The sequence below is a fragment of the Fimicolochytrium jonesii genome (genome assembly GCF_025526975.1).
Source record: "Fimicolochytrium jonesii strain JEL569 chromosome Unknown EV422scaffold_20, whole genome shotgun sequence".
NCBI classification, from domain to species: domain Eukaryota; kingdom Fungi; phylum Chytridiomycota; class Chytridiomycetes; order Spizellomycetales; family Powellomycetaceae; genus Fimicolochytrium; species Fimicolochytrium jonesii.
The window spans coordinates 147,255-173,359 of record NW_026515687.1 but is presented as its reverse complement, the minus strand read 5'-3'; the positions used below and the strand labels follow the sequence as shown (position 1 = coordinate 173,359).

Sequence of the window (26,105 nt, the reverse complement as noted above, 5' to 3'; positions counted from 1 at the left end):
ACGCGGTGTGTCATCGTCGGGAAGTTTCCGTCGCTGCACGCCCCCATACCATGTTTTTTGGGGTCTTCGACACTGCATCAACGCCCACCCAAACTTGACGTTGACAATAATAGCTGATATACTAGCGCGGGTGAGCTTCCCCCGCTCAGGATTCAACCAGACAGAAAAAATGGCAAGCGACGACCGTCGGATAGGAGGTCTAGCCACCGAAAGGCCGGGTCTTCTCGTTCCTGGAGCACCCGGAGGACGAAGGATGAGCTTACAAGCGGTCATGGCGTCGTCTCAACATCGCCGCTTGTCGGCTATGGGCCTTCCGCCGGACCCGTCAAATAGACCAGGAGGGGCTACCTCGGGAGTGTTCAGGCAGCCGTCCTTGACTGACCCGCTGCCAGACTTCAATGCATCCGCTTACGAGTTGGGAAGCAGGCGCACATCTTCGAGCAAAAACATGGGTAGATATGAGGCCATGACTACTCTTCGCGCCGTCCAGCAGAATGATGATCGCAGGGAAGCCAACATGAGATCAAGCACCTCGGTGTACGTGCAACCACCGTCGATGTACCGCGTCCCACAGGCAGGTCCTGGCATGGGCGGCGTGCCTCCAAACAAGAAAAACACATCTTTATGGACGGACGAGGAGTCGGACGACATCAAGTCGTTTATTCAAGCGTCACAACTGTCCGTCAACTCCTCGATATCTCAAATCGGATCCTATGGGCGAGCCGCAAATCATCCGGGAAAGGTTTTGGACGTGATACCTGATCCGTACGATCGAGAATCTCAGACAGACTTTGACGAGCTCTGTAACGAGCTGCTGAACGTGCTGGGAGAATTCGAAACGTCATTGGAGGAGATGACGACGTGGAAGGATGACTTTCTACGACAGACCGTTCCGTCAAACATCAAGCTGCAGTTGACGTTACTCTTTGCGAGGCTGTTTCGAAGGTACTGTCGGAAGCATCGACTGGTCCCATTTCCGCTGATGCGCGAGCAGCTGACCCATGGTTGTCAGCAAGTCTGATCTTCACGAGCCTGTTTTCGAGTTGGTGAAGCAAGTCAAGATGTTCTCTCGGCCATGGCTTAACAAGCGAGAAGCGCTAATAGAGCTCGAAAAGGATTATCAAAGGTGCGGCAGACGCATGATGATAATTTTGAGGCAACCACGGAGGAGCTAATGCAGACATTTTTCGTAGACAGTGCCATATGGTCGATGTGGCGATCAGGAAGATGGAGCAGATGCAGCTGCAGGTAGGTCCCTTGCGTCCTATCGGTATCGCTCCCTAAAGCTGAACTCACGCGACCAAAAGGTTGCCACGATCCGTAGCGAAAAGCGAGTAGCGCTGTGGGAAAGGCTGGCACGTAAAGTCATCGTAAGTGCAACGTTGTCTCGAAATCTTCCCGTTTCCAGTCATTTTTCTAAGGAACCCGCATACAGCATCACTTCCTGGAAAGCTCGGGACAATTTGTGGATGCAGACACCATGTAAGATTGGCTTCTCCGCCCGCCGCGTCAGTTCCATCTCTAATCACATTCCTAGTCTTGAGGAAGACGAGCCGGAAGAAGCACCTGTCGAGCGATCAGAAAGCGAAGCAGTGGAACCTATCGAGTCCGTGAGGGTCAGCACGAACAATCTGGAGGAAGTGGAAGAGTCAAGTGGATCGGGGTTCAGCTCCACCCGGCAGAGCTCCGCTCGAACTAGAGAGAGGTCGAAAGGAAAGGAGTTCAGAGGAGCTGGGGACCATGCGGATCGGCGGGAGCCTGAGAAAATATATGACTGGAAAGGTTTTGGATCAAGTCTCCACTCTGTCCATAACCGGGACTGAATGTTGACCCTATTAAACGTTTCAGGCGAGATCCGAGACTACATCATCGAAGACCGCCCTAGTTGGAAGGCGAAAGCCAAAGAGCTAGTTCACCAATTCCAAACTCTCCTGCGAAAGCACCACCCTGATGCGTTCCGAATCCTCGGCACATTACACCGGCATCCCTTCATCCGCAACGCCAAACCGGGTTACTACTCCCTCCACATGGGTTCGGTGGCCGCAAAGACACGACGGAAAGCTTACATCCGACCGTCCTGGTCAATGATCGACCTGCGCCGTGCGGAATTCGAGGAAGATGATGCACAGACGACACATAGACGGACCTTGTTGACGCGGTCGAATAGTGTTGGCGCACTGGATCATCTTCGACAGGGTTGGAAGCTGCTCAGACCGTTTCGTGAGATCGCGGACAGGCCTGTTCCGGAACGTGTTCATCCGGCAGAGATGGATGAAGGGTCTGGTGATGAGACCGAGTCTGACGACGAGGACGAGATGTCTGATGTGGACGATTCTATGGATCTTAAGGTGTGTGGAATGTGGACAACATTGGGAGGGAATGCAGACTGATGTGTAGGATTTGTAGTACATGCTGGAAGACTTTGACGAGGACGAGATCCGGGAAACCGTCAATAGATTCATGGAAGAGCGTCCAATGGTTTCGATGGAACAAGCAGAGGGGTACGTGCAGAAGAAGCGTACATCGTCATACAACAGAAACTCAGACATCTGCCCGTTCACAGGATAGATGCTGGGGAGTTTGAAGGAGAGAAGAAAAAGAGCTTCTCGCTGCAGGAGGTCATGGAATTGACGATGCTTCACGCGCAACAAATGCAGCTGCTCCAGTTCGAGTTTGAGTAAGTGCATCAGCCATCGCCATTATCTCGATGCTTACCTGATCCACATTGACGCTCCCCTCTTCTCACTCACCCAGAGGCCGTCTCGAAAAACTAACAACAGCCATAGAACAACAACAAATCGTCCACGCCGACAAATGCGAAGACTACGAGAAAGCCCTCCACGCCCTCCAAGAACGCACCAAACGAATCGCCCACGAATACCAAGTCCAAGCAAAAGAAGCCAGCGCAGCCAAAGCGCAGGTGACGAGACCGGCCACGCAAGACACGAAAGTGTCCGACACCGCCGGCACCGAGAGTCTTGCGTCTACGCCCGCGGGCGGGCGGCGGGGGGCGTCGAAGAGTAGTCGGAGTAAGAGTAGGAGTGGGGTGACGAGTCGGCAGAGTAGTAGGCAAACGGCGAAGAAAAAGCCGAAGACGCCGATCATATTGCTCTCGAGGCATGGGAAGCGGGCGAAGGTAAGGAATGTGTTATTGGGCAGAGTTTTGCTAGAAGGTTATTGACATTGCATATCATATGCAGTCGAAGCACAAACCGGTGTTCCACAGCGCTCCATTTACGATGTCGGTGAGTAACATTCGTGGACCATCTCAGGCTTTGCGAAATCTCACCATGTCTCGGTCTCTAATCCCGCTCTCCATAACAGTTTATGGACCGCCTCCGCTGGTACACCGAGCTCAAGCTCCAAAAACGCACCGAGATCCACGACAAATTCCACGGAATCGAGCTGGCCGCCAACGAAGAGCGATTGGCCCAATACAGGCTTCTTTCGGGCGACAACGGCCAGGGCGGTCGTAGTGGTGCGGGGCCCCGGTTGCCTGCGGAGTTTATGCCCATGCCTGGCGATGTGCCGGTGACGGCGCGGCATAGGGATACGTGGTCGCAGCAAGGTGTTAGTTCGCCGTGGGGTGGGCGGTATAATGTTCATCAGGGTTCTGTGAAGGTGAGGATTGATGTATCCCCCCGCCGTTGTCATTTTGGGAATGTTTCTGACGAAGGTTGCTTCTCTTTGCAGCGACCCAACATCCTCAATCTCTTCGATGTGGCGATGAACCTGAACCTGCCAAGCCGACATCCTCATCCTTCCATAGCGCCATATCACAGCTAAGAGAGCAATCGCGCTTTTGATTCGTGGAGCGCCGATATGGGACCAACTCTGTCCGAGGATGCGATGTACATACATGCTCGTGTTGAAATGCCGTTGACATGCATCTGAGCTACATTTTTTCTATTCTTTCGGCATGCCTCCCCAAGTCGAACGATTACGTGATATACAATGATAAGATATGTGGCAGTGAGGGGAGGGCCTTATACGCCCAAACGCCCATAATGGAAAACGCCGCTATGCACATGAATGAGGGTTGCAGTCGATCAAAGGTCATCCACTCTTCAGTTTCTTCGTTGGCGGAGGTTGTATGGAGTGTGGAGGATGCTCTGCACGTAAGTGAAAGAATGAGCACCTGGCAGATGAAATACACCACAACAAACTTAGGCAAACTGTACCTTGAGCATACGCCGCTACCCACTGAGTGCACTCCTCTTTAGAGGCTTCTGGATGGCCTAGTTGCCATTCTACAAGCTTGCTGATGTACTCGCCTATCGCGGGTCCGGGCTTCTTCATGCCGAGCATTGCTGTTATTTCTTTTCCCTGTTTTATGCTTATGTTTTAATTTCCTGACGCGCATGACCGGATAGTCCTTGGAGTAGGGAAGTGGAACTCACATTGAGATGCGCCCGGAAGTCCTGCACGTCCTCTAAGCCAAGCCGTCGGATGTCATGCATGAACTTGATATACTTTTTGGAGATGTCTCGGAACGCCGGGTCTGCGGCACGCACGGAGATGAGAAACGAATCCTTGGGACATTGAGCGAAATTGACCTTTCATACCGTCAAAAGATTGTCCCGCTGTACTTGCACTTTCTACGATTTCGGATACCCAGCCGAAAAGGATCGTGAGGTACCATTTCGCAAAGAGCGGTTTGGTGCCTAGTTCTCGAATGAACATGCCTGCACGCATTCGAAAGTACAAGACATGATCAGCGTCGCTTGCACTCACGCGTGATGAGAGATAGGAAAGGCTTACCTAAAGTCCTGCGATCGATGCCTTCGGCCGTTTGCGAGTTGTCCGCTACCATCTTGCGAACGCTGTCAACGACGTCTACTAGCTTGGATGAGGCCTCTGCGTCGAACAAGCTGAGCTGAATGAGTTAAGGAAAGAGGTTAGTACCCATCCGTTGAACCAGATGCGCTCACTACGGACCTTGATGGCCGTCAAGCCGACCTCTCTGGAAAGAGGACTGTCTCGCTTTGGGTTGGATACTACATAACCCCGAAATGGAACGACGCTGGAGGCGAGGTACAGAATCTTCTTGTCGTCCGCATCGCATTGTATCCGCGTGAACGGGCGGAGCATCTCTTGCAATGATTGCGAGCCGATCATGCTATTGGATACGATCAGCCTCCGCATTGCTGCACCTCCATTTGGAGCACACTCCCACCTCGCAACGGTTTCGGCGTACCGCACCACCAGGCCTGGAGGAATTGGTACACACATGTCCGCTGGCGTCTCCCACACGAGCGGATAATAGCCGATGTCATCAATGATCTTCAATGCTCGGACTGGATTTGGCCCTTTGATCATCTTCAGCAGTTCGACACCTATACGTTCGCGGGTGATCTTCCTCTTGAAGGCATCCTGCTCAACGAGCGGTATCAGGATAGTCACAATTGGCATGATGGTGCCTACGGCCTCTCACCTTCACATACTCGTCTCGAACGGCGGTAATGATGTCTTCATCGATAGTATAGCCAAATCGAGTCGCGAATCGTATCACACGCAAGATCCGTAGCGGGTCGTCCATGAAGGTTTGCGCGGCGGGTAAGGGCGTTCTGATGAACCCATGCGCAAGGTCGTCTAACCCCTAGGAGCCAAGGTATGGCATGAGTCTCAGCTCTCACGTAAGAACAAGATTTCAGGAGTCGCACATTTCCCGTGAAGTCTTCAATCTCACGCGTACGCAGATTGTAAAAGAGCGCATTGATAGTGATGTCTCGTCGCAGGGCGTCCTCTAATGGCGTTCCGAATTCCTAAAGGTGAGAGTCGGTGAGGCTGCGGGACGAGCAGTACAGCGCCACGTAGTGATGTCTCACCACTTCCGGATTCCGGCTATCCTCATTGTAGGTCTCGGTCCTCAGATGCACAAAATCCACCAAGTAGTTGAAGACCCGGGCATTTGCCGTCTCCAAATGTTTCGACTTATCGGGATTGGACATGATGGCAGCAATGTGGCCCATCTGGAGCCCCTGCTCCTGCATATAGTGGTTGACGGCGTGTGCGAATGGTTCTCCTTTCATCGTATCTATCGCGATGTCTATGTCATCGCTCTCCTTTCCTAGAAGCTATGATATGCCCGAAGTCGGTCAATAGATCAGCTCCCATATTCCGCCGTCCTTGGTTCAAATGGCACCCACCTTGTCCCGAACCCATCCTCCAGCTACCCGCAGCTCTACCGGTGCAGCTCCAGGGTTCCGTTGGTGTAATGACTCTGCACATGCTCTCAGGACATCGAACAACTGCTCCTCCTCTGCGGTCAAGTCTATTTTGTGGGTCCTGTTTGCTAAGGTCGCCATCATTCCGTTACTGGATGGAGCCGAAGCCAAAGGTCTTCCAAACACCTTTATGCTTGGGACAGTAGGCCCTCTTCCAATGTCTATTGGTTGCCCTTTCGACAATAGTCCTCCTCTGCGTCCGACGGATATTTGCGAAGCTTGCCGCAATTTCGTCGCTAATGTTAGCGAAGTACTTTTCGACGGAGAGCGCAGCCGGCAAATACTCGACTTCATGGGCAGCCGCTATATGTTGGCTCTCGCAGTTTACAGTGACTATTGTTGCATGTTTAGGAGTTCCATTGTCATGGCCTTTGTGAGTTTCCGAGTGGTGGCTTTTCCTCTGAGATCAGCTCTGAGAGCTCTGAGATGATTCCTGTGACAGCAGCGCGTCCTTGCTTTTCCTCAACTTTTTGTGCGTACAGTACAGTATTATCATCTTTGTCTTCCCAGCTCTTCTCGAAGCCCAGCGGCCCGTTAGTTGCTTCAAGTGTGTAACGGCGGAAGATACTGCTCTCGTTTTCCTAAAAAAAAATCCACCACTCTTGTTCGAGCGAGACCGCTGAGAATTCTTGCGCTCAGATAGCCCGGAATACATCATCTTCGGGGAAGTTCAAGCCTGTGTTCATCGCGACCAACAATGGCGAAGAAGAAGGAAGAGAAGAAGGCCGCACCGGTCAAGGGCGACGAAGGTGGGTTGTGTATCTCGGACATTCTTCGCTTTCTAGCTTGCTAATGGATTCGAGCTATAACAGCCTCGGACATTGTAATGAAATACCTTCGGAAGCAGAATAGGTAGGTGCTTGCAAAGTAACGTAGAAATATGCAGTTTTCGAATGTTGACGAAGGACGCCATCCAGACCATATAGCGCAGTAGATGTATTCAACAACCTCAGTGGGGCAGTTGGGAAAACAAACGTTGTAAAAGCACTGACGACGATGGTAGAAGAGCGTAAGTCAACCCACGCCGGCGGTTCCCACGCGTCAGAACCTAGGAACCTTAACTCAAACAGCCCATCTTCGCAGAACAAATACACGGGAAACTTTTTGGTACTTTAGACGGCCCTTTTGAATTCAAGCGCAGTCATTGGTGAGAGTGGAAGCTGACGTTCCTTACAGGAAAGCAATGGGTGTACGTGGCGAAGCAGGATGAATTCGAGGTGCCATCGAAAGAAGAGCTGGATTCCATGGATGTGAAGATCGCAGAGCTGAAGGAGCGTGTATTTATTGCACGAGATGAGGTGTGTACCTCGACTGGACGCGACCTCCGTTGACGCAGCAATCCCTTCTGACAAGGGCTTCCTCCAATGCATTCTAGATCAAACAAGCACAAGCAGGTGAGGCAGTGGGAAAGGCTTCGTATTACTGTTGCCGCACATGATTTGACTTGGACTTCTACAGAGCTGAGTACCATCTCAAGCTCTTTGACGACTGATCAGATAGAAGCAAAGCTGAAGGCAGTAGAAGCTGAGGTATGTAATCTATCCCTGTTTGGCGTCCTCACGGAAAGAGGGTAGTGACACTCAGCACCTTTCCCAGAATGAATCATATGAATCGCGGTTATCAACTTTACGTTCTGGCGCGGCCGTCAGTAATATGAGCGTCGAGGATCGGGCAAAGCTCGATCGCGACTTGGACACCATGCGTAAACACTGGCGGATTCGAAAGAGGATGTTTAACGAGATGTGGGGAACGGTGACCGAGAGCATCCAGGGGAACCTGGCAGAGTTCAGAGTAAGTTAGAGCGCTCGGGACGTTTGAAAGTCGTTTTCTTCCTAGCTGACCTGCCGGTACTTCCTTTGACTATAGGAGACGGTGGGCATTGAAACCGATGAGATGGTAGGGCTCAACATCAACGATGACCCACTGAAAATGTGATTGCGTTAATCGCACCGCACTCGCCAGCTGCTACACAAGTGGGACACCATACGGCGGCGTATTCCCGTATCCGTTCGACCTATTATGGGACATATACCCCGCCAACGAAACTTCCATTGCCTCTCGATTTGGTGCCCAGAGCTTCTCGTGTCTTCGCACGATTGTGGCTATTGGGCCGACGCCATGTAGAAACAGTGAGCATATGTTCCGCGTGTAGCTTCCACCTCAGTGCTCAACCCCTAGTGTATATATCTGTACTCTGGAGGAGAACGATGGTCGTTTGGATGTATCGTTGTCAAGTTGTCAACGCCGCCGTGATTTGTCTCCGACGCGAAATCGCATGAATTGTGTCCGAAATGTCCGAAACCCGTACCTTGATGGCGCGTCTCCCCTTCTTCCCCGCCCCGAGCGAGGATCCCCCGCCACAGCCCGGAAACCCATGCTCTTTTTTCCACAGACCCTTCTTTTCACGCCACGACAGCACCGACACCACTGAGGTACGATCTCAAGATTACGAAGGCCGAAGGGGCACCACTCACCGCCGATATCACACCGCGTCCGACTCCCCGGACACCGCCAATCACGAACTCAACTAACTGAGAAGGACGATGCTTTCTATTTGCATGCGGGTGTGAGAGAATTACGTTTTTTCGCCGCGAGGAGTGCGCTGGAAAACAGCCGGGACGCGCGCTAAGGCACTGAGCTGTACGAAACCCTGACAACCTTGGAGCCAGTTTACACTCTGAGCCTTGACTCCCACGAACGCCGAACAATTCGAGCCATTTCCACCTTCGACTGATATTACTATTCCGAGAAATGGGCATACCCGGTCTCTTCCCCTTTTTGAAGGATATTCAGAGACATGTACATATAAGCAAGTTCAAAGGTCAAACCGTCGCTGTCGACTCGTATGTGTGGCTTCATCGAGGGGCCTTCTCCTGTGCGGTGGAGCTTGGACTGGGAACGCCGACAGCCAAATACCTGAGCTACTGTATGAAGATGGTATCGATGCTGATCAGCAACGGCGTCAAGCCTCTGATGGTGTTTGACGGCGATTGCCTTCCGATGAAGGCTGGAACTGAGCGAGAGAGACACAAGCGAAGGGAGGAGGGAAAACGACGCGCACAGCAGTACCTTCGGAACGGGCAAAAGACGAAAGCATACGAGCAGTTTCAAAGCTGTGTTGATGTCACCCCGAGAATGGCCGCTGAGCTTATCAAACTGTTGCGCAAAGAGAACATCGAATGCATAGTAGCTCCTTACGAAGCCGACGCGCAGATCGCATATCTGTTGGACAAGGGATTTGCCAGTGCGGCAATCACAGAAGATTCGGATTTGCTGGTGTTTGGCTGCGAGAGGGTCATCTACAAACTGGACAAGGATGGAAACGGGGTAGAACTCAAGCTGATCGACTTTGGGAACGTGCCTGGAATGGAGAGCTGGTCCCATCGCCGGTTCCGTCAAATGTGCATCATGGCAGGTTGCGATTACCTGGAATCGCCAAAAGGGATCGGGTTGAAGACTGCTTACACTCTGTTACGACACAAGAGCGCCGAAGAAGTGATGAAACTGTGGAAGTGGGGCAGGGCTGCCAATGCGCCAAAGCGGCCCGACGGTTACGAAGAGCTCTTCCGCATGGCAGAACTCACATTCATGCATCAACGTGTGTATGATCCAAAAACCGAGGAGTTGGTGCATTTGAAGCCATTACCGTCCGATCTGAGAGACTGCTCAGAAGCTATGACGTTCTTGGGACCGTAAGTTACGCGGCAGTCACCATTCTCCTGCGGTTTGCACGGTACTGAATCCGCATCCTTTAGGCATGTTCCTCCACATCTGGCTAAAGGGGTAGCGAATGGATTGATTGACCCAGAAACCAAGCGCCCGTTCGATGATACCCTGGACATCTCCTTGTTCCTAAACCATCAATCCGTGCCCACCGAAGCAAGCTCTTCGAGCGTCGAAATAACCACTTCAGCCGGCATCGAAGCCACAGTCGAAGCAATCGTTGAAGCGGAGGAGATCGCAGCGATTGGATCGTTGGACACCACGGAACAAGATTCCCCAGATGCCGAAAGTACGCCGCCGGCGGGAATATTATCCGACTCTTTCTTGTTCCCGCAACGAAGCCAGACCCCCGTGCCAAAATCCATTCCCATACCTCCAGCGACAGCACTGCCAGTCTGGACCATTTCCACGCCACCCGCTCTGCAAGAACGCACGCACACCGAAGCTCAATCGCAATCCCGGGTTGGCAGGCATCACGAAAGCTCTTCTTCAACGCCTCGGCACGCACAGACGAAGAGCCCGGTACGACCGCAATTCCATCCTGGCACGAATCGAGGATCTTCCTCCGCACCTGTTCCACATGCCAGGACGCTCTCACCACCGCGACCGCGATCCCAACCAGGGAAGAATCATTACAGACCACCTGTAGCTAGTCCGTCAATGCAAGCTCTACCCGGCAGGTTTTTCAATCCCCCGCACGCGAAAGCACCACATCGAATACTAAATTGCTCCTCGCGTGGACCACCACCTGCAAAATTCACGCACCCCCCGAAGAAGACGGCGAGCGTCTCTCGCTTTTTCACCTCGCTTTCGGATTTGCGTGGAGACAATCACAGACATCGCACCCCTTTGTCTCCATTGGAATTACGGATGCAAAGCAAGCCATCGAATGCCAGTGAGAAAGATCCCGACGATGGCCACAACAAGGAGAACATTCCACCTGATCAACTCGTCATTCCTAGGGCATCATTACCCAGACCATCGGATGAAACCCCGCCAAATCCTCCCCAACAAAACTCACCGCGGCCCAGGCCGTCTGCTTCCTTGTCTCCCTCGAAACGGCCGCATGATTCGGACTCTTCTTCCTCTTGTGACGAGCGTCTGGCGTCGTTCAGAAAGGTCGCGGCTGGGATGCAGAAGATCTATTTGCCGGGCAGTAAAGGGGGAGATTTAGCGGCGACGGGATCTCCGCCTAAGCGAAGAAAGTCTGCGCCTAGTGATGATCTTCCACCCGTCGTGAATACGCCGGCCGTTCAAACTGATAGCATGCTCCCTGATGAGGCCACGGGATCAAAGGTATCGGACGCCCTATCGTCACCGACAACTCGCGAGGCTACGACACCTGTGGCTCTACACGAATCTGTCAATACGACCGCCATCTTCACCCCAGGACCGTTGACCTCACGGCTTTCACAAAACACCACGCACCGAAGGCCATCGTTTCCGACAAGTGTGTTCCGAAAGGGGCCGGTCGCGCATGGTATAGGGGAACGATTGACGGAATCGCATGAGGTTGGTGCAGAGAATGAATTCGGTTCCATGAGCGAGGTGTAGGGCATGTACTGACTACCTTTTTGCCAGAATTTCAAGCAGCACTTGATGCAGTTTCGGCATGTTGGTCATGAGAGGCTTACGCCACAGAGCTCTGGTATGTGTGCCTATATTGCACACGCGAGATTATTGTGCGGTGGAACTCACCAGTGAGGCTTTCTTGACGGCAGCGCAACGGAAGCGTTTGGGTCCAGGACGACCGAACGAACACCAATGATGATTTCGGGGGGAACCACTTTTGCCATGTACTGTAGGGGGAGGATATTCTGAGGCGGCAACATGAATGGTTATCTGACCCGGGCTTGAAGAGGGACTTTATTACGCAGATATGCTCTTCAGATTGTTAATATACAGAATAGGGAGACTAATATCATTTCTGACATTCATTATTTGTCCACACTGGTCTTCGGCGGATTTGGGTTATTCACGTAGAACGCCGTCGCTGGCTGTATCTTGCCTTGTGCGTGGCACGCCTTCAAGAACTCCGGCGATACGATTGGGATGTTCCACTCGACAGCCTTCTCGTATTTCGGACCCCTCGGCACAGTCGACACCAAATGGGTGTTATCCGTCGTCAGCTCATCGGTAAAATTGGCGCCCATCCTCCCCAACAAATCCATCAGCGGCTCGATATCATGCGGATTCGTAAACGTCCCAAACGACACATTGATCCCCGTCAGATTCTCCATCGCATGGGTTGTGATCCGGATCTTGTTGCTCTGCAATACCCCGGCCGACGTCCGCACATCAATCCACACCTCGTACTCGTGATTCACATCCAACCCCGACAACTTCGCCGATGTCGCGTTGGGCGCAACCGTAATGTTTAACCGCTGACCGTTACGGTACACGTCGATCCCACGCAGATCGGCGGCGTGGAGCACCAAGGGTTCCCAGTGGATGATGGCGGAGGTTTGAGTGATGGATTTGAGGGAAAGGATGGGTTCTTTGGGCGGTTGGGAGAAGGAGAGGTAGATTTCTTCCTGGAGGGAGAGGAAGTCTTCTTGTTGGCGGCGTTCTTCGTCGAAGTTGCGTTCGATGGTGAAGTTTACGATTGAGCCGGTTTTGATGCCGTCCTAGAGGGGATTTCGCGTTAGTATTGGACCATCTGCGGTGGGTAAATTCACTTGGCAGTGAGACATACCGGTAGGATCTGTGATGGGAACTCTAGCAGGTGGTGGTGCGGTGACAACAACATAGCTACACCAGCGTCGACCTTCCCGACTGTGAACTACGAAACAGACGGGAGAGGGGTATCAATTTCTGGAAGTTTTGTAAAAATGCCATCTTGAGACCGCGCCGCCTCCATTTTAACTACTAACCTGCACGGACGTCACCTCCTGCAGCATGTTATTGCTTGCGTGAATCTGGCTGTTTCTGAATGGTGCTGCCTACATACGTCTGTATAGGTAAGTACAGTACTGTTGACGTGGAAACTGTTGCAACTTGCGTGGTTCAATTGGGCCAATTGACAACTTGGCAGGCCGCCGCTCTCAGCTCTCGCCGCTGAGCCGACGGAGGCCGACGACGCGTTCCCTAACTTCCCTGAGCAGCCGCCCACAGAGCCCAGACGAAGGCCCATGCTTGCCCAGAAAACCGAAGCGATTTCCATTATCAGATGTCAGTTCTCTATCCTACAGAAGGTCATTGCCAACACGCCAATTCGATGCCTCCCTTGGAGACGCTTGTAGTCTGGCCAGCGACAACTTTGAAAAACTCGCAACCCGACCCGAAACGGCCGTCGTTCCTTCGGACACGACACCGCAGATTGTTGAAGCGAAACGGGTGCGGCGACGGAGGTCAGGGTCGCGCAGGGTCGGCTTCAGGGAGGCGGAGAGCCTCTCGCTATGAAAGCTAGGCGCCCGGGTTACGGGCTGGGAACTGGTGGTTGCTTGATATGTTATGTCGGGGCAGTCGGCTCATCCAGTTCCCGACACGACATACCGAGTCTCAGTGTACGTCTGTCCGGCGCATCGAGCTATATCCCTCCCTATCTGCATTGCGAGGAGTCACAAAGTTCGAAAGAGTGGGCACTCTGACCTACGGGTGGGCACTCGACTGATATAGGAGTGAGCACTTCGACCTGCGCGAGTTCACGTCGCGAATGAAGAGAGGTTCCGGATTGGGAGTGCATAGAGCCGAGGACGGGACGGGTGGGAGGGTACGGGAAGGGCAAGGAGGGCCATGTTGTGCACTGTTCACCAAGGAAGTCCAGGATGTAGGTTGGGTCATCGATATCCTCGCTCAACCTCACCCACCGACTCGAACTGCAGGCTGCTGTACTCGGAGACCCATCTTTTCATCGCCAGCAAGAGCATCCTCCTATGAAACGGCAGTAGGATTTTATGCTCGCGTGTGGCTCAACGCTCGGAGGCCCGCTTGACGCTGCGTAGCTTGCAAGCCGGGTAGTGCTGGGGCGGATATCGACGAGAAGGATGGGCAGGAGGTGCGGACTATGAGAGTGATTGCGCATAGACGGTCAAACCGCACAAGAGGAGACACTCTAGACACCTTCTATGACAGAAGACCTTCCTCGAATGTGACATACTGTACGGCAAGAAGTCCTGCCACCTCTCCTACTGCTGCTTTCTGCGTTCCGTCCATGGAACTTCTTTTGAACATCAGCGGTCCCCCGTGGCATCGTTGTTCCCGGAAAAGGGCCCTCCAGAGAAAAGGATACCTGAGATTGAAATAATGGTACACATTATTGGTTTGCAGGATTGGGGGAATGGGAAGCAAATCTTTCAGGCTTTCGTCAAATAGGGTGATATTGGATCATATTGGATAGGGCCTGCGACGGCGTAACCGTCCGGCCGAGAGAGTATATAATATAGCAGGAGCGAATGCCCTCGCCCTTTAGGTAGTTTTGCGGCAGAAAGCCACAGGACCTGGTGTTCCTGATGATCGTAGCGGCCTCCAAAGAACATGCATTCCTGCCCAGCATCCTGCCCGGCGCACTCTCCGACGCCGGCTTGAGGAGGGACCAAGCTACGTATTATCAAAGTAGATCGATGCGAAAAGATGGCACTAATCGAAGCACTCTCGGACAAACCGACTGCATGGCGATCACGCACAATCGCTCCAACACCATCTCTTCTGGACAGACTTCGTTTTCGCCCGCCTGACACGATGATGCCCAGACCAGAAGCCATGCTACCACAACAGGTCGCTAATGAAAGCGCTCAATCTCACATCCTCACACCCGTAGCCCTTACAACTTTCGTCTGTCTGTATTTGATGCATATCCCATTCCTCTCACACAGGTTTGGGTGAAGATTCCCCCCATACAACGACCTCGTCTTGAGAGTACGTTTCACTCTCCCCCTCTTTGGAGTTCATCTCACATTTGCAACTCATATTTTCTTCCTCTTTTATACGGGGTTCCCATTCCTCGTAAGGAAGCAGGAGGGTTGACAAAAAATTGGGTTTAACCCACTTTGGGTGAAGCTCCGGCTCAGAAGGGGTTAGTAAAAGGCGAATCCCTTATTTGTTCAGTCGAAACTCCGTGGGCGGATGAAGAAAATCTGAGAGGGGAGGCCGAAGGTGCTGGCCTTTTATACTCGCGAGGCAGAGGAGCGCTGGGTGGTACAAACTCTTTTGCGGTGGGACAGCGACTACGCCACACGTAAGGTGAGCTTACGTGATTCGCTCACACAGGCCTCAATCCGAGGTCGCGGGTGCATTTTGGACGTCTCAACCCGTATAACGAACGCACCCTTAAAACCCCCTCTCAACTCGGTTTACTTTTTTTGACTCTGTTCCCCTTCCATCCCTCCTGTCACGGGCAGCATTTGCTTCACGATGAGGTTCGCCCCGAGTGCGGCAGCGGACTTGCGCAAAGAGGCAAAGAGGTGGGACGGGCGAATCAGGGATGCGTATGATTGAGTTCCGATGATTCTTCTGAAGCGATCCGAAGTTCAACCCCGGCCCCTGAGTCAGGCTGCCAGGCTCCTCCTCACGCTGATCTCACAAGTTGGGACGCGAGCGCGGGTGAACTGAGGAGCGGGAGGAGTCGTGAGGAGGTGATGAGGACGCAGTGACAGACATTGGACTGATTGATAGTATGGGACATCCCCTGGACCAGATTCTCACCCACCGCTAACCCACCGACAGGATGCAGCCATGCAATATGAAGGAGCAATTACATACTTTGTGCATAAGTCGGATGCTTTTTTGATCACTGACGGCATACAACAGGCCCGGCGTCAATTTAGCTGCGCCGCCGCGATCACGGAATTCTTGTTCCGCTGTTCCGTGCAACAAAGTTGTGCGTCGGGGAACCTTGAACCCTTGACTGGGATATCTCAATATAGGACGTTGAGACTTCGGCATGATGGCATCGGATCTGCGGCGCACCGGATGAATCTCCCCGCTTCATTCGACGGCCTATCTCATCCCCATACATACATCTGTACATTCGGATGCTCAATGCATCCTGTAGGTCTCTCATCCTGATTGTGCATGATGCGGGGCATTTTAGGAAACGTCGGGACCCGGGGGAGCAACACCGGTCCGGACTCCTGATGGGACCCTAGGTCACGATGGCGGATGTCCTATGCAGCCCTATCACTATCCCTCCGTCTATCGTGCGCTAAAACCGCCCTGTTCATGTGCTTCAACGGAATCCCAGGGGTTATTAAGCACGAGATCCAACAGGTGCCTACAGTACCCATTTCCTGAGTCGAGACTCCACTAGCAGGCTAGCAAAACAGTACAACGGGGAATGTTCTCCGCGACGGGGTATCAAAGTCTATAAGTATGAGAGCGGGCATCGGGAAGCCTGGGTCCAGTTCTCGCCCCTCGAATATATCTCCCTTGCGGTTGTACGTCTGAGTAATCCGACAAGATGTCGTCCACCGTCTACAAGTTTCTCATCGCCGCCCTCCTCCTTTGCCAACTCCACCATGTCCTTCAACTCGCCACCGCCTCTCCCATCCACGCCAAGCGGCAAAGCCCCAGCCTCCTCGTAGGCGTCGGCAAAGCCGACGTCACAGGCCCAATCGGCGAGATCACCATGGGCGGGTACGCCGACCTTAGCCAAAAAGCAAACGGCATCCACTTACGCCTGAAAGCCCGCGCGTTCATCTTCGCATCGCAAGCGAACCCCGCCCGGCGCGTGGTGTATGTGTCCACCGATGTGGGATGGCCTTCGTACCGCACGCTGAAGATGGTTGTGACGAGCTTGCGGGCCAAGCTGTCCGCCGCGGACGCTGCGCTGTATTCCGTGGAGAATATCATGATGTCGGCTACCCACACGCATTCGGGGGTTGGGGGCTACCAGGACAACTTGTATGTGATTGTCCCATGTTGCGATGTATTCCGCAAACATCTCTCTAACGATCTTTCCCGCAGTCTTACCCAGGTTACGAACTTCGGCCTAACCCCCGGCGCCCGTGAGGCAATCGCAGAAGGCATCTCACAAGCCATCGTCGAGGCCCACACAAACTTCTCCCCCGCAACGGTCAACATCAACAAAGGCCGACTCGAGAACGCGTCCATCAACCGCTCCCCTACTGCCTACCTCAACAACCCCGCAAGCGAGCGCGCACAGTACACGGACGATGTGGACCGGGACATGGTTTTGTTGTCGGTAAAGGATCCGGCGACGGGCAGGTTGAGGGGGACGGTGAATTGGTTCGCTGTTCATCCTGTTAGCATGAATGCCTCGAATCATCTTGTTTCGGGGGATAACAAGGGCTATGCGTCGTACCTTTGGGAATTGCAGCAGAAGGCTGCTGGAAACCCTACTTTTGTGGGTGCCTTTGCACAGACGAATGCGGTAAGTTGTGGGTTCCTATTGAGCCAAGTCTGTTTTCGCTCAGAGTTCATATTGAGCTTCTATTTCATAGGGTGATGTCAGCGCCAATACCGAAGGAGCTCACTGCATCGACACTGGCGCCCCATGCGACGGCGGGAAAGACTCCTGCGGCGGAGACATCACCAAGTGCCTCGGCCGCGGCCCCGGCTACGAAATCGGCGGGGACATCCTGTCGACCGAAATCATCGGCAAGCGACAACTAGACAAAGCCCAACAGCTGACCACGAGCGCCACCAAGACCTTGACGGGCGGCGTGGTCGACTACCGCCACTCCTGGGTCAGCCTTCCCGATATCAAGCTGGCTGGAGAGACGGGTCCGGTGTGCAAAGCCGCGATGGGATACTCTTTCTCTGCGGGAACAACGGACAAACCTGCGACTGGGATCAGTTGGCAGGGGGACAATGATCCGAATGCGTCCAACAAGCCTTTCTGGAACTTTGTGAGGAATTTGTTGAAGCCGCCATCGCAAGAACTCATCACTTGCCAGGCCCCGAAGGTTATCCTGTTAGCTACTGGGGAGATGACGGTGCGTTTATGTGTTGGACTTGGAGCAACTATGTTTCTGGCATTGACGCGTTGGATTGTCCGAACAGGCGCCGTATGACTGGCAATCAAACCAGCTCCCATACACCCTCTTCCTCATCACCCGCAAACTCGCCATCATGGGGGTTCCCGGCGAGATCTCCACCATGTCCGGCCGCCGCATGCGCGCGGGCGTGCTCGCGCAGTTGGTCGCCGACGGAACCGCCGATGCCGACGCTGAGATCATCGTGTCGGGTCTTACCAACTCGTACTCCAGCTACATCACTACCAAGGAAGAATACCAAGTCCAGCGCTACGAGGGCGGGTCGACGGCATATGGTCCCAACACTCTCGCGGCGCATGTCCAGGTCTTCAAGACGTTGGCGGGCTCCTTCAAAGCAGCCACGGTCCCACCCGCGAGCCCGGCCTTCCCAGTCGTGGCGGCCCCACCTAACCCGAATGAGGTCAACTTCCTGACCCCCGTCGTGCTCGACACTGCCCCTATAGGACAAGGCTTCGGCAGCGTGACTGTCCAACCGGCTGCAGGCCCATTCAAGCAAGGCGAAAGAGTGTCCGCCGAGTTCGTCTGCGCGCATCCGCGCAATGGTGGATCTGACGCGAAAACTATCGTTGCCAATGGCGTCAAACCTGTTGCGGCTCTCCCCGGAGGCGCTCCCACAACGTTCATGACGGTTGAGCGACAAGTCGGCGCTTCGCAGTGGGAGATAGTGTTGGACGACGCGAGCTGGGATACCAAGTACTCGTGGAGGAGGAATGGAGTGGCTGAAAGCAGTGAGTCTTCCACAGAGAGCAGTTGAGTCGAATTCGCAACGCTTGGATGTCGTTCCTTGCATTTGGAAACGCTTATGGGATGTAGAAGTCCTTTTGCTGATGTTTGCCTCGTCCTCTCGTTTCTCTGCAGGATGCATCGTTGAATGGAAAGTCGGTGGATCGGAAGCCGCAGCCCCGGGAACATACCGGTTGCGTTATTTGGGGAGGTATGTCCAACTTCTTCAGACACGTCTTTCGAGATGCTTTCCTCACTGTGAGACTTCACCAACACTCCTAGAGCGAAGACGCTATTCTCAACCACTTCTCACTCTGGAGCGACCAATGCTTTCGTCGTTGCCGCGTGAATTAGATTGCCGCTCTCCTTTTCAAGCTTCCCGTCAAGCGAGGCATGCCGGCACCCGCGCCGCTAGTTTACAGCTTGTGAATCTAGTTGTATGGTTCGAAATAATGATACAAATATATGATGACTATATGCAGACCATATTGCTGGCGCTGAATTCGGAGCGGGGTCGGAGGAGTGCCTCAAATCAACTGTGTTTTGACAGTCAGACAATGTCACAAATGAAGTTTGACTTGGTCCACGTGACTTGGCGCGGTATGTCATTGATCCGCCTGGATGGCGGCGTGATGAGAGCAATTTCAGGCAACTTTCCACCAGAGTCGCTTGTGCACCTGCCCCCAGTTGACAAGTGGCAGTGCCTTCCAGAACAGCACCCACAACCAAATACTGTATTTGCATACCAGCGACTTCAGAAACGACTCAAAGAACCAGAGACGGACGAGAGGAAGCTTTCCCGCGAACTTTGTCCAGCAACACCACCTCATTTCCGACGTCATTTGGTGCAGATCACAGAACACAACTTTGTACAGAACTCCGCGACTTTTGTGGACTACCTCCTTCATTCGAACAACGTTTCCGACCGTGCTTCAGGTCTCTTAACAGCTTTACCTTGACTCACTCAACGACCGCTTCCGCTGGCTCAGGGCTGAAATTGAGGTCGGTCTCGTAGCGACCATGTCTACGCATGTCCACAGCCCACCATTGAAAGTCCGGTAAGTACGGCAGTGGCCCCAGGGCTTGAGTGAACTTCAACTCTCCCAAAGTACTCAAACTACTCTCACAGCTGGTTTCACGCCGTCGATGTTCCGAAGCGAGACGACTCACCCTTTCGAGTAGCGTCCGCGGCCACCACGCAGAAGGTTCCAGCAACATGGAAGGCCTTCTCGGAAAAGGACTCCGCAAAGCTGGAAGTCGCATATCGGAAAACGAAGCCTCAGAGAAAAAGGAGGCTGGCTGCAAGTGGGGATGAGAAGAACGCGATCACGCTGGGCCCGGACGGCATGGTGCCCGTCAATGAAGATCAGTTGTTTGAGGCGGATATTGAGAAGATGGAGACGTACCCCGTATACTGGAATGGGCCAGCGTACGATATTCGGCGAGGGACGTGGTTCTACGCAGCGTTTGGCGGCAACTATATTCCGTGCGATGAGAATCTCTCAAGGCAGGCTGAAGATGGATACATGTAGGGTATCATTCTTCCGCAGACCCACCTTCAGTCTCTCATCTCACAAACTGCGTATCAGGAAATTTCAACCATGGCTGTCTGGGCAAACGTCGGGCTCGGCAGCCTCGCCGGGTCAGTTCCCTACCAAACCACCTACGACTGAGCAGGTAACAATCGCAGGGCTATTTTACAATCGTTGCGCATTACTGATTCGCAGATAGCTAATCACGATTTTGTACATTGCCACCTTAGCGATGGGCTTTACTTGGGCCCTACATGAACCAGTTCATCGTTTACGACGGGGCGCACTCCGCGACGCAATTCTCAGATGACTTTGGAAGCAAAATCGGGAGGGCCGTGATGAACATTGGGGGAACGAGACTGATTCGGGGATGGGATGAGGTCGAAAAGCTGCGGACAAAGACAAAGGCGCAAGCTGCCGAGGAAAAGAAGAAGGAAAATCAAAAGGCGAAGGAGACTGGTGATGGGAAACCTACCGGAAAATCAGAAGCTGCGCCGTCCCCACAAACAGATTCGGCCTTGAGTGCGGCTAACGGGGTGTCGCTCTCTTCGTTGATTTCGGACATCGCCCCTGGGAGCTCGACGGGCACCCTCACGAGAGAGCAAGCGGAAAATCTGCAAGAAAAGCAGGAAACTGAGGATTATAAGGAAACGGATGATGAGGATCGAACTATCAACCACCTTGTGCTCGTGATTCATGGGATTGGTCAGAAATTGGGCGAAAGGGTGGAAGCAGTCAACTTCGTCCATGGTATGTCACGGTAAACTTAGACTCTTTCGCGGGATGCACATCGCTTAAAGCTTCTTATTCTCTAGACTGTAATTTACTCCGCCGGACGATCAAAAACGCGTCACAGCAATATGCGACAGCAAAGGATCAACTGAAGCAAAGCAAAAGAGCTGGCCTGATCAGCATTCCCGACGACGGAGGTGTGCAGATCTTACCAGTCCAATGGCGGCAAAAGATTCAGTTCGGTCTGGCACGAAAGGAGAAGCCTCCTCGAGATCAAAACGCTGAAGGCGCCGCCGACGACGAGAAAGACGTGGAGACTGTGCTGGAGGATATCACGTTAGATGGAGTGCCCGGGATCCGGCAATTGGTGTCGGACGTGGTGTTGGACGTGCTGCTATACATGACGCCACGATATCGGCAAGAAATGATTCAGCACGTCACAGAAGAGCTGAACCGGATATACCATCTCTTCATCCAACGTAACCCAAAGTTTAATGGAAAAGTTTCCATCGTGGGGCATTCGCTGGGAAGCCTGCTCTCCTTTGATATTCTGTGCAATCAGGCGCAGAATCCGATTCAGCAAGCGAGTGCGGATGCCCCGAGTTCGCCTAGGAAGGCGACTGAGGTGGATTTGACGGAATTTTTGCACCGGGCGAGCGATGGGGAAACGAAGGATACCAAAGTGAAGGGGATGATGGAACGGCCCAGTATGACGTATGGGCATCTCGACTTCACTGTTGATCGTCTTTTCGGTTAGTTAAGGTTTGCGCTCCCGCGTTTCATTGTCTCATCAATGTCGCTAACATATTTGCTATTCCAGTCGTAGGATCACCAGTCGGCTTGTTTCTCCTCCTAAAAGGAGAGAAACTTCAGGCTTTCGACAACTCCACACCCTCTCTAGCCGGAGACGGCATAGCCCGCCCTGCCGTAAAGGCGCTTTACAACATCTTCCACCCGCACGATCCGGTAGCCTACCGCATCGAGCCCGTCATTAACCGCGACTTGGCGTTATTGAAGCCCGTCCCTATACCCTATACCAAAGGAGGGCTCAAAGGAACCATTGTCGGGATCCAGGACCTTGGGACGGGGATAGCAGATCGCGGTCGGAGCATGTTTGAAGCCGCGAGAGCGGGACTTACGTCCACCACGGCGGGGATAACTAGTGGGTTTACTGCCCATGTCGGGCGGGTCGTAACGATGGTAAATGCCTTCAAAGCCCCGGCCTACACCGCAGAAGCGTCGAGTGCCTCGAGCGACATCAAGGCTGAGCTTCACGGAGCCGGACTGGCATCCTCCGGCTCAAATCTGAACAGCAACGACTCCCTGCCAGCAACAGCGCCAGCGTCGTCGGTCGAAATGCACGAAATCGTCCGACCATCACCAGAGAACGCGACCGACGTGGAGCTTCTGAATCCACGAGGCAGAATCGACTACGTTCTGCAGGAAGGCGTGCTGGAGAACCCCTATATATCGGCTCTCGGGGTTCACATGAACTACTGGTCCGACCCGGACAGCGCTCTCTTCATCCTGAGAGAGCTGTATTGCGAAGTTAGTGGGGACAGTGCGTGGCGAGAGATCGTGAGTGGCGGCTCATCCGGTGAGGGAGCTTCCGGGTCGGGAAAAGGCCGACAGGGCGGATCCTCTGATCGCGAGATTAATCAACGCCGGGGGGACAAGGGCACGGGAGGATCGTCATTAGATGGGAGTCTTAGCGGCGACATCAAAGCGAAAGGGCTAAGCCAGATGGTGTATGACTCGGCTGTATCTCTGCAGTCATACCTGCCGACGGACTTTCCGGACTTTTCAACCTTCAGCGAGCCGTTCGCTGCTCAGATACCACCGACACTTTTGGACGAGATTGCGGCCATGAATGCGTTTTCGATACTGTGAGTAGTTGATGCTTTCTTTCGCAGCACTATTCCGGTCACGAAATACTGAAATGCATCCTTTGTTATCTTAGGCATATTCTGGTGTCGATCATTACGAGCCTCATTCTTACCAGCGTTCGGTTCGCGTCCATGCTTGTGTTTTCCTTCAATGGGACAGCAGCATCGTAGGGATGCGTCGAAGGGATTTTTGCAACCCTCTCCTTCATCCAAATACCTTTGTAGATACCACCACATAATTTTTTGGCATTTTCTGGGTTTCAATACATCAAGTTGACATCAACACCGTTGTCCATTTGCAGAGAGTGTTTCCTAGTTCGGCTTCTTGGTATGCTTCGTGTCCCAACAACCCCAACAGCATCATTCATGGCCCGATATTTATATGAGCTTACATTGAGCATACTAATACAGCAGAGAACAAGGTATATCGTTGACGAAGCCGGGTGTCGGGAAAAACCCTTTCTACAGCGCAACACTCCCCAACATCTTCTCGCAGACATCCTTGTACTCGTTGGCAGGACCACTTAGTCTCCGGAACCTCAGCCCATGCAAATTCTTCAATCTCGGCAGCTTACAAATCTCCACCTCAAACTTCAACCCATCGACCAACGAACACTCTATCACGAAACGGGAGGGCAGGCGGTACTTGATATCGTGCATCGTGCAGGTGTTGATGACCTCCTGCACGATATCGTCTGGGGGTTTGGAGGAGGTGGTGTTGGAGTTGAAGGTGAAACGTAGCGAGCGCGGTTTGTTCTCATCGGATTTGAGGTCGGAGCCTTGTGAGCCTGTCGGGGTGTCGGTCATCGAGTGGTCGCCGGCGGCGGGGGAGGCCACGGTGGGGACGATTGCGCCGCCGATCACGTCGCCGCCTTTGTCGGCGGTTGGGGAGGTCACGCCCATGAGATCCGAGGGCCGACGGCCGAGTCCGCCACGGAGGATGCCGACGATGGTGTTGTGGCGTTTGCGACGTTGTACGCCGCCGGTTTCGCCCGGTTGGGTGGAATCGCCGCCTTCGTGCGCTTGACCCCCGGCGTCGACGGTGCCGGAACCGCCGCCCAGGCCGGACGACTGGCGAGGGATGGCGGCCACGGGGGCGGGGACGGCCGTCGCGGGTCGGCCGGGCAAGGGCGCGTTCATCGGCGCCGGGGTAGCCGTATCGTCTTTGGTCGGGGCATGCTGCTGCTGCAGTTTCTTGAGCCCCGCAGCAGCCTCCTCATCTTCCTCGGCATACTTATTGATCTCCGCCTCGCCTCCGACGGTGAACCGACGTCTACGCGTGACGACTTTTGTGGCTTGGCGGGGTTGAGGGGCTGCAACCACGTCTGCGGCTTCTTCAGCGGCAGCCGGTTCCACGGGCGGCAGGACCCCGTCCTCGTCGATACGGCTCATCAACGGCTTTGAGCTGGCGCCCTGCAATGTCCCCTCTCCCTTCTCCTTCGTAGGCGAAGCCGGGTTCGGGACTTGTATCGTAGGCGGCGTCGACAAATCCACTCCCAGCTTATCGCGCGTGCCCTTCTCGTAGTACAGCAGGTAGTAGATCGACGACACTTCATCATAGACGTTCTCCCTGAGCTTCTGCAAGATGGCGTCGCGGTCGAAGTTGAATTTCTGAACCATGAGGCGGATGATGCTGTCGTTTTCTTCGACTTTCTGCGAGACGTCGGTCGAGATGGGAGAGTCGGGGTGTCCTTCGTTGATCCACGGGTCGTCGATGAGCATTTCCAGGCCCGAACGCTTGTAGGGGTCTCGTACCAGGAATTTTCGCAGGAGTTTCTCGCAGGCTGATGGTCACAACGTTCACATCAGTAAAATAGACGGACCCAGTATTTTTTCTCCGTATCGCGCAGATGTACTTACTATCGGACAAATAAAACGGAATCCGATACTTTCCCCTACACACACTCTCCCTCATCTCCTGCAAGTTCTTGCCATCAAACGGCAAGCACCCCGTGGTCAAGACATACAGAATAACGCCCAAACTCCAAATATCGACCTCGGGCCCCGTGTATCGCCGGCCCTGGAAGAGCTCGGGTGCGGCGTAGGGGGGCGACCCGCAGAAGGTGTCCAGTTTGGATTCGGGGTCGAAGTAGTTGCTGAACCCGAAATCAGCGATTTTGATGTCGAGGTTGGCGTCGAGGAGGAGGTTTTCGGCCTGGATGCACCACATATTGATTAGCAAAGCGAGTGTTTCCGAGTAATACACTTGAGAAGACAGGCATACCTTCAAATCCCGATGAATAACCCTTTTCTTATGACAATAACTAACCGCGCTCAAAATCTGCCTAAACTTCGCCCTGGCCTCCTTCTCCTTCATCTTGCCATGCACAACCAAATAATCATACAGTTCGCCCCCCGACGCGTACTCCATGACGAGGAACACGGTGTGTTTGGTCTCGATGACCTCGTAGAGCTTGACGATGTTGGGGTGGTGCAGGAGTTTCATGATCCGCACTTCGCGGTAGAGCTTACCAAGCTTTTTTTCGTCGAGGGTTGTTTTGTCGATTATTTTGATTGCGACCTATGAACATATCAAAAAGACATCTCATTCAAACTTTATGCACCTCGAACGAAATACAACCCAACGAACGAAATGAACCGTCGCATTTTACCTCCACCCCAGTCAACTTATGCTTAGCCAACTTGACTTTGGCAAAATTCCCCTCGCCGACCGTCTTCTGGAAATGATAGTTCCCGATGGCCAGCAGGTGCACATCGGGATTGGAGGTGTCATCTTTGTCCCGCCGACTTCGGGACGCCGAGGTTTTTGCTGAGGAGGTACTCATGGCCTGTGCGGTGAAGTGGGCCGTGCGGTTGGGTGGCTGGAAGATGGGATGGAGAAGACTGCTGGGGAGCTTTTTGGGTTTTAGTGAGAGCCTGGATGCCTGGATGTGGGGAGTGTAGATGGGAGCTGACAAATCAAAATCATCGAGAGCCGCACCTAAAATTCCCTCACGTTTCGACGCAGAAAGTTAACTTGTCCCGATGGAGACGCCAACGCGCGGTGGGCGAGAGCGAGACCTGGCGTTCGATTTGTTTCGTGCGGGCGCCGCCTATTCCATAAATCGTACAATATCTCGCGCGAAAACCAAGCGCCTCGGAGCTCGAACTGAATGCAGGATGGCAATATTAAGGGATGCGAGTGGCACGAATGTCCTGAAGATGTTTGCTTTGGCGCTACAGTTATGTTGATCCCCCAACCCAACATAGAAGTGTTCAATTAGGCGCGCGGACAATAGGTTGATGGCCATCTGTACCGGTGGGATCTCTGCATATTTGCCCTGAGTGCTTGGAAGGGCGGAGGTGCATGACCTGACGATCGCGAGT

At 53.5% G+C, this 26,105-nt stretch overlaps 9 protein-coding genes across 9 annotated transcripts; 5 read left to right on the top strand and 4 right to left on the bottom strand.

Annotated features, from left to right (window-relative positions):
- Positions 1-23: 23 nt before the first annotated feature.
- On the top strand, positions 24-4,114 carry EV422DRAFT_536611 (uncharacterized protein). Its single transcript, XM_053070843.1, has 14 exons — positions 24-945; positions 1,013-1,126; positions 1,194-1,248; positions 1,308-1,370; positions 1,436-1,482; positions 1,538-1,782; positions 1,849-2,348; positions 2,407-2,501; positions 2,564-2,677; positions 2,755-3,136; positions 3,201-3,245; positions 3,325-3,621; positions 3,694-3,851; positions 3,933-4,114. The coding sequence occupies exons 1-13, from the start codon at positions 170-172 to the stop codon at positions 3,784-3,786; spliced, it is 2,826 nt and encodes a 941-aa protein (XP_052923663.1). The 5' UTR covers positions 24-169; the 3' UTR covers positions 3,787-3,851; positions 3,933-4,114.
- EV422DRAFT_601471 (uncharacterized protein) lies at positions 3,694-6,308 on the bottom strand (the record flags this gene model as incomplete). The annotated part of the gene is made up of 11 exons (XM_053073700.1): positions 3,694-4,112; positions 4,182-4,326; positions 4,401-4,501; positions 4,566-4,685; positions 4,762-4,876; positions 4,939-5,119; positions 5,177-5,373; positions 5,435-5,599; positions 5,664-5,765; positions 5,829-6,077; positions 6,150-6,308. 11 exons carry the CDS (start codon positions 6,306-6,308, stop codon positions 4,057-4,059), a joined length of 1,590 nt encoding a protein of 529 aa, XP_052923662.1. The 3' UTR covers positions 3,694-4,056.
- A 325-nt stretch (positions 6,309-6,633) lies between these two features.
- On the top strand, positions 6,634-8,525 carry EV422DRAFT_536600 (Tat binding protein 1-interacting protein). The gene is made up of 9 exons (XM_053070842.1): positions 6,634-6,976; positions 7,040-7,079; positions 7,145-7,236; positions 7,311-7,334; positions 7,404-7,525; positions 7,603-7,621; positions 7,686-7,756; positions 7,824-8,018; positions 8,094-8,525. Exons 1-9 carry the CDS (start codon positions 6,925-6,927, stop codon positions 8,160-8,162), a joined length of 684 nt encoding a protein of 227 aa, XP_052923661.1. The 5' UTR covers positions 6,634-6,924; the 3' UTR covers positions 8,163-8,525.
- Positions 8,526-8,530: 5 nt separating this feature from the next.
- On the top strand, positions 8,531-11,892 carry EV422DRAFT_536597 (uncharacterized protein). Its single transcript, XM_053070841.1, has 3 exons — positions 8,531-9,919; positions 9,983-11,462; positions 11,532-11,892. The coding sequence occupies exons 1-3, from the start codon at positions 8,979-8,981 to the stop codon at positions 11,652-11,654; spliced, it is 2,544 nt and encodes an 847-aa protein (XP_052923660.1). The 5' UTR covers positions 8,531-8,978; the 3' UTR covers positions 11,655-11,892.
- EV422DRAFT_162538 (BRCT domain-containing protein) lies at positions 11,803-13,195 on the bottom strand. Its single transcript, XM_053065002.1, has 3 exons — positions 12,824-13,195; positions 12,646-12,732; positions 11,803-12,577 (listed from the first exon to the last, which is right to left on the bottom strand). The coding sequence occupies exons 1-3, from the start codon at positions 12,848-12,850 to the stop codon at positions 11,888-11,890; spliced, it is 804 nt and encodes a 267-aa protein (XP_052923659.1). The 5' UTR covers positions 12,851-13,195; the 3' UTR covers positions 11,803-11,887.
- Positions 13,196-15,916: 2,721 nt separating this feature from the next.
- On the top strand, positions 15,917-19,148 carry EV422DRAFT_536588 (Neutral/alkaline nonlysosomal ceramidase). Its single transcript, XM_053070840.1, has 6 exons — positions 15,917-16,790; positions 16,854-17,280; positions 17,351-17,845; positions 17,913-18,633; positions 18,764-18,839; positions 18,911-19,148. Exons 1-6 carry the CDS (start codon positions 16,348-16,350, stop codon positions 18,975-18,977), a joined length of 2,229 nt encoding a protein of 742 aa, XP_052923658.1. The 5' UTR covers positions 15,917-16,347; the 3' UTR covers positions 18,978-19,148.
- A 142-nt stretch (positions 19,149-19,290) lies between these two features.
- EV422DRAFT_536587 (DDHD domain-containing protein) lies at positions 19,291-23,222 on the top strand. The gene is made up of 7 exons (XM_053070839.1): positions 19,291-19,686; positions 19,758-20,156; positions 20,218-20,305; positions 20,391-20,910; positions 20,976-21,644; positions 21,713-23,106; positions 23,190-23,222. Exons 1-6 carry the CDS (start codon positions 19,649-19,651, stop codon positions 22,780-22,782), a joined length of 2,784 nt encoding a protein of 927 aa, XP_052923657.1. The 5' UTR covers positions 19,291-19,648; the 3' UTR covers positions 22,783-23,106; positions 23,190-23,222.
- An 18-nt stretch (positions 23,223-23,240) lies between these two features.
- On the bottom strand, positions 23,241-23,585 carry EV422DRAFT_498674 (KA1 domain/Ssp2 C-terminal domain-containing protein; the record flags this gene model as incomplete). Its single annotated transcript, XM_053068035.1, has 1 exon — positions 23,241-23,585. The coding sequence occupies one exon, from the start codon at positions 23,583-23,585 to the stop codon at positions 23,241-23,243; it is 345 nt and encodes a 114-aa protein (XP_052923656.1).
- A 720-nt stretch (positions 23,586-24,305) lies between these two features.
- Positions 24,306-25,564, bottom strand: EV422DRAFT_498529 (kinase-like domain-containing protein; the record flags this gene model as incomplete). Its single annotated transcript, XM_053068024.1, has 4 exons — positions 24,306-24,562; positions 24,639-24,933; positions 25,003-25,299; positions 25,391-25,564. Coding segments are annotated over 4 exons (1,023 nt in total), but the record flags the coding sequence as incomplete, so codon positions are not given.
- Positions 25,565-26,105: the final 541 nt, after the last annotated feature.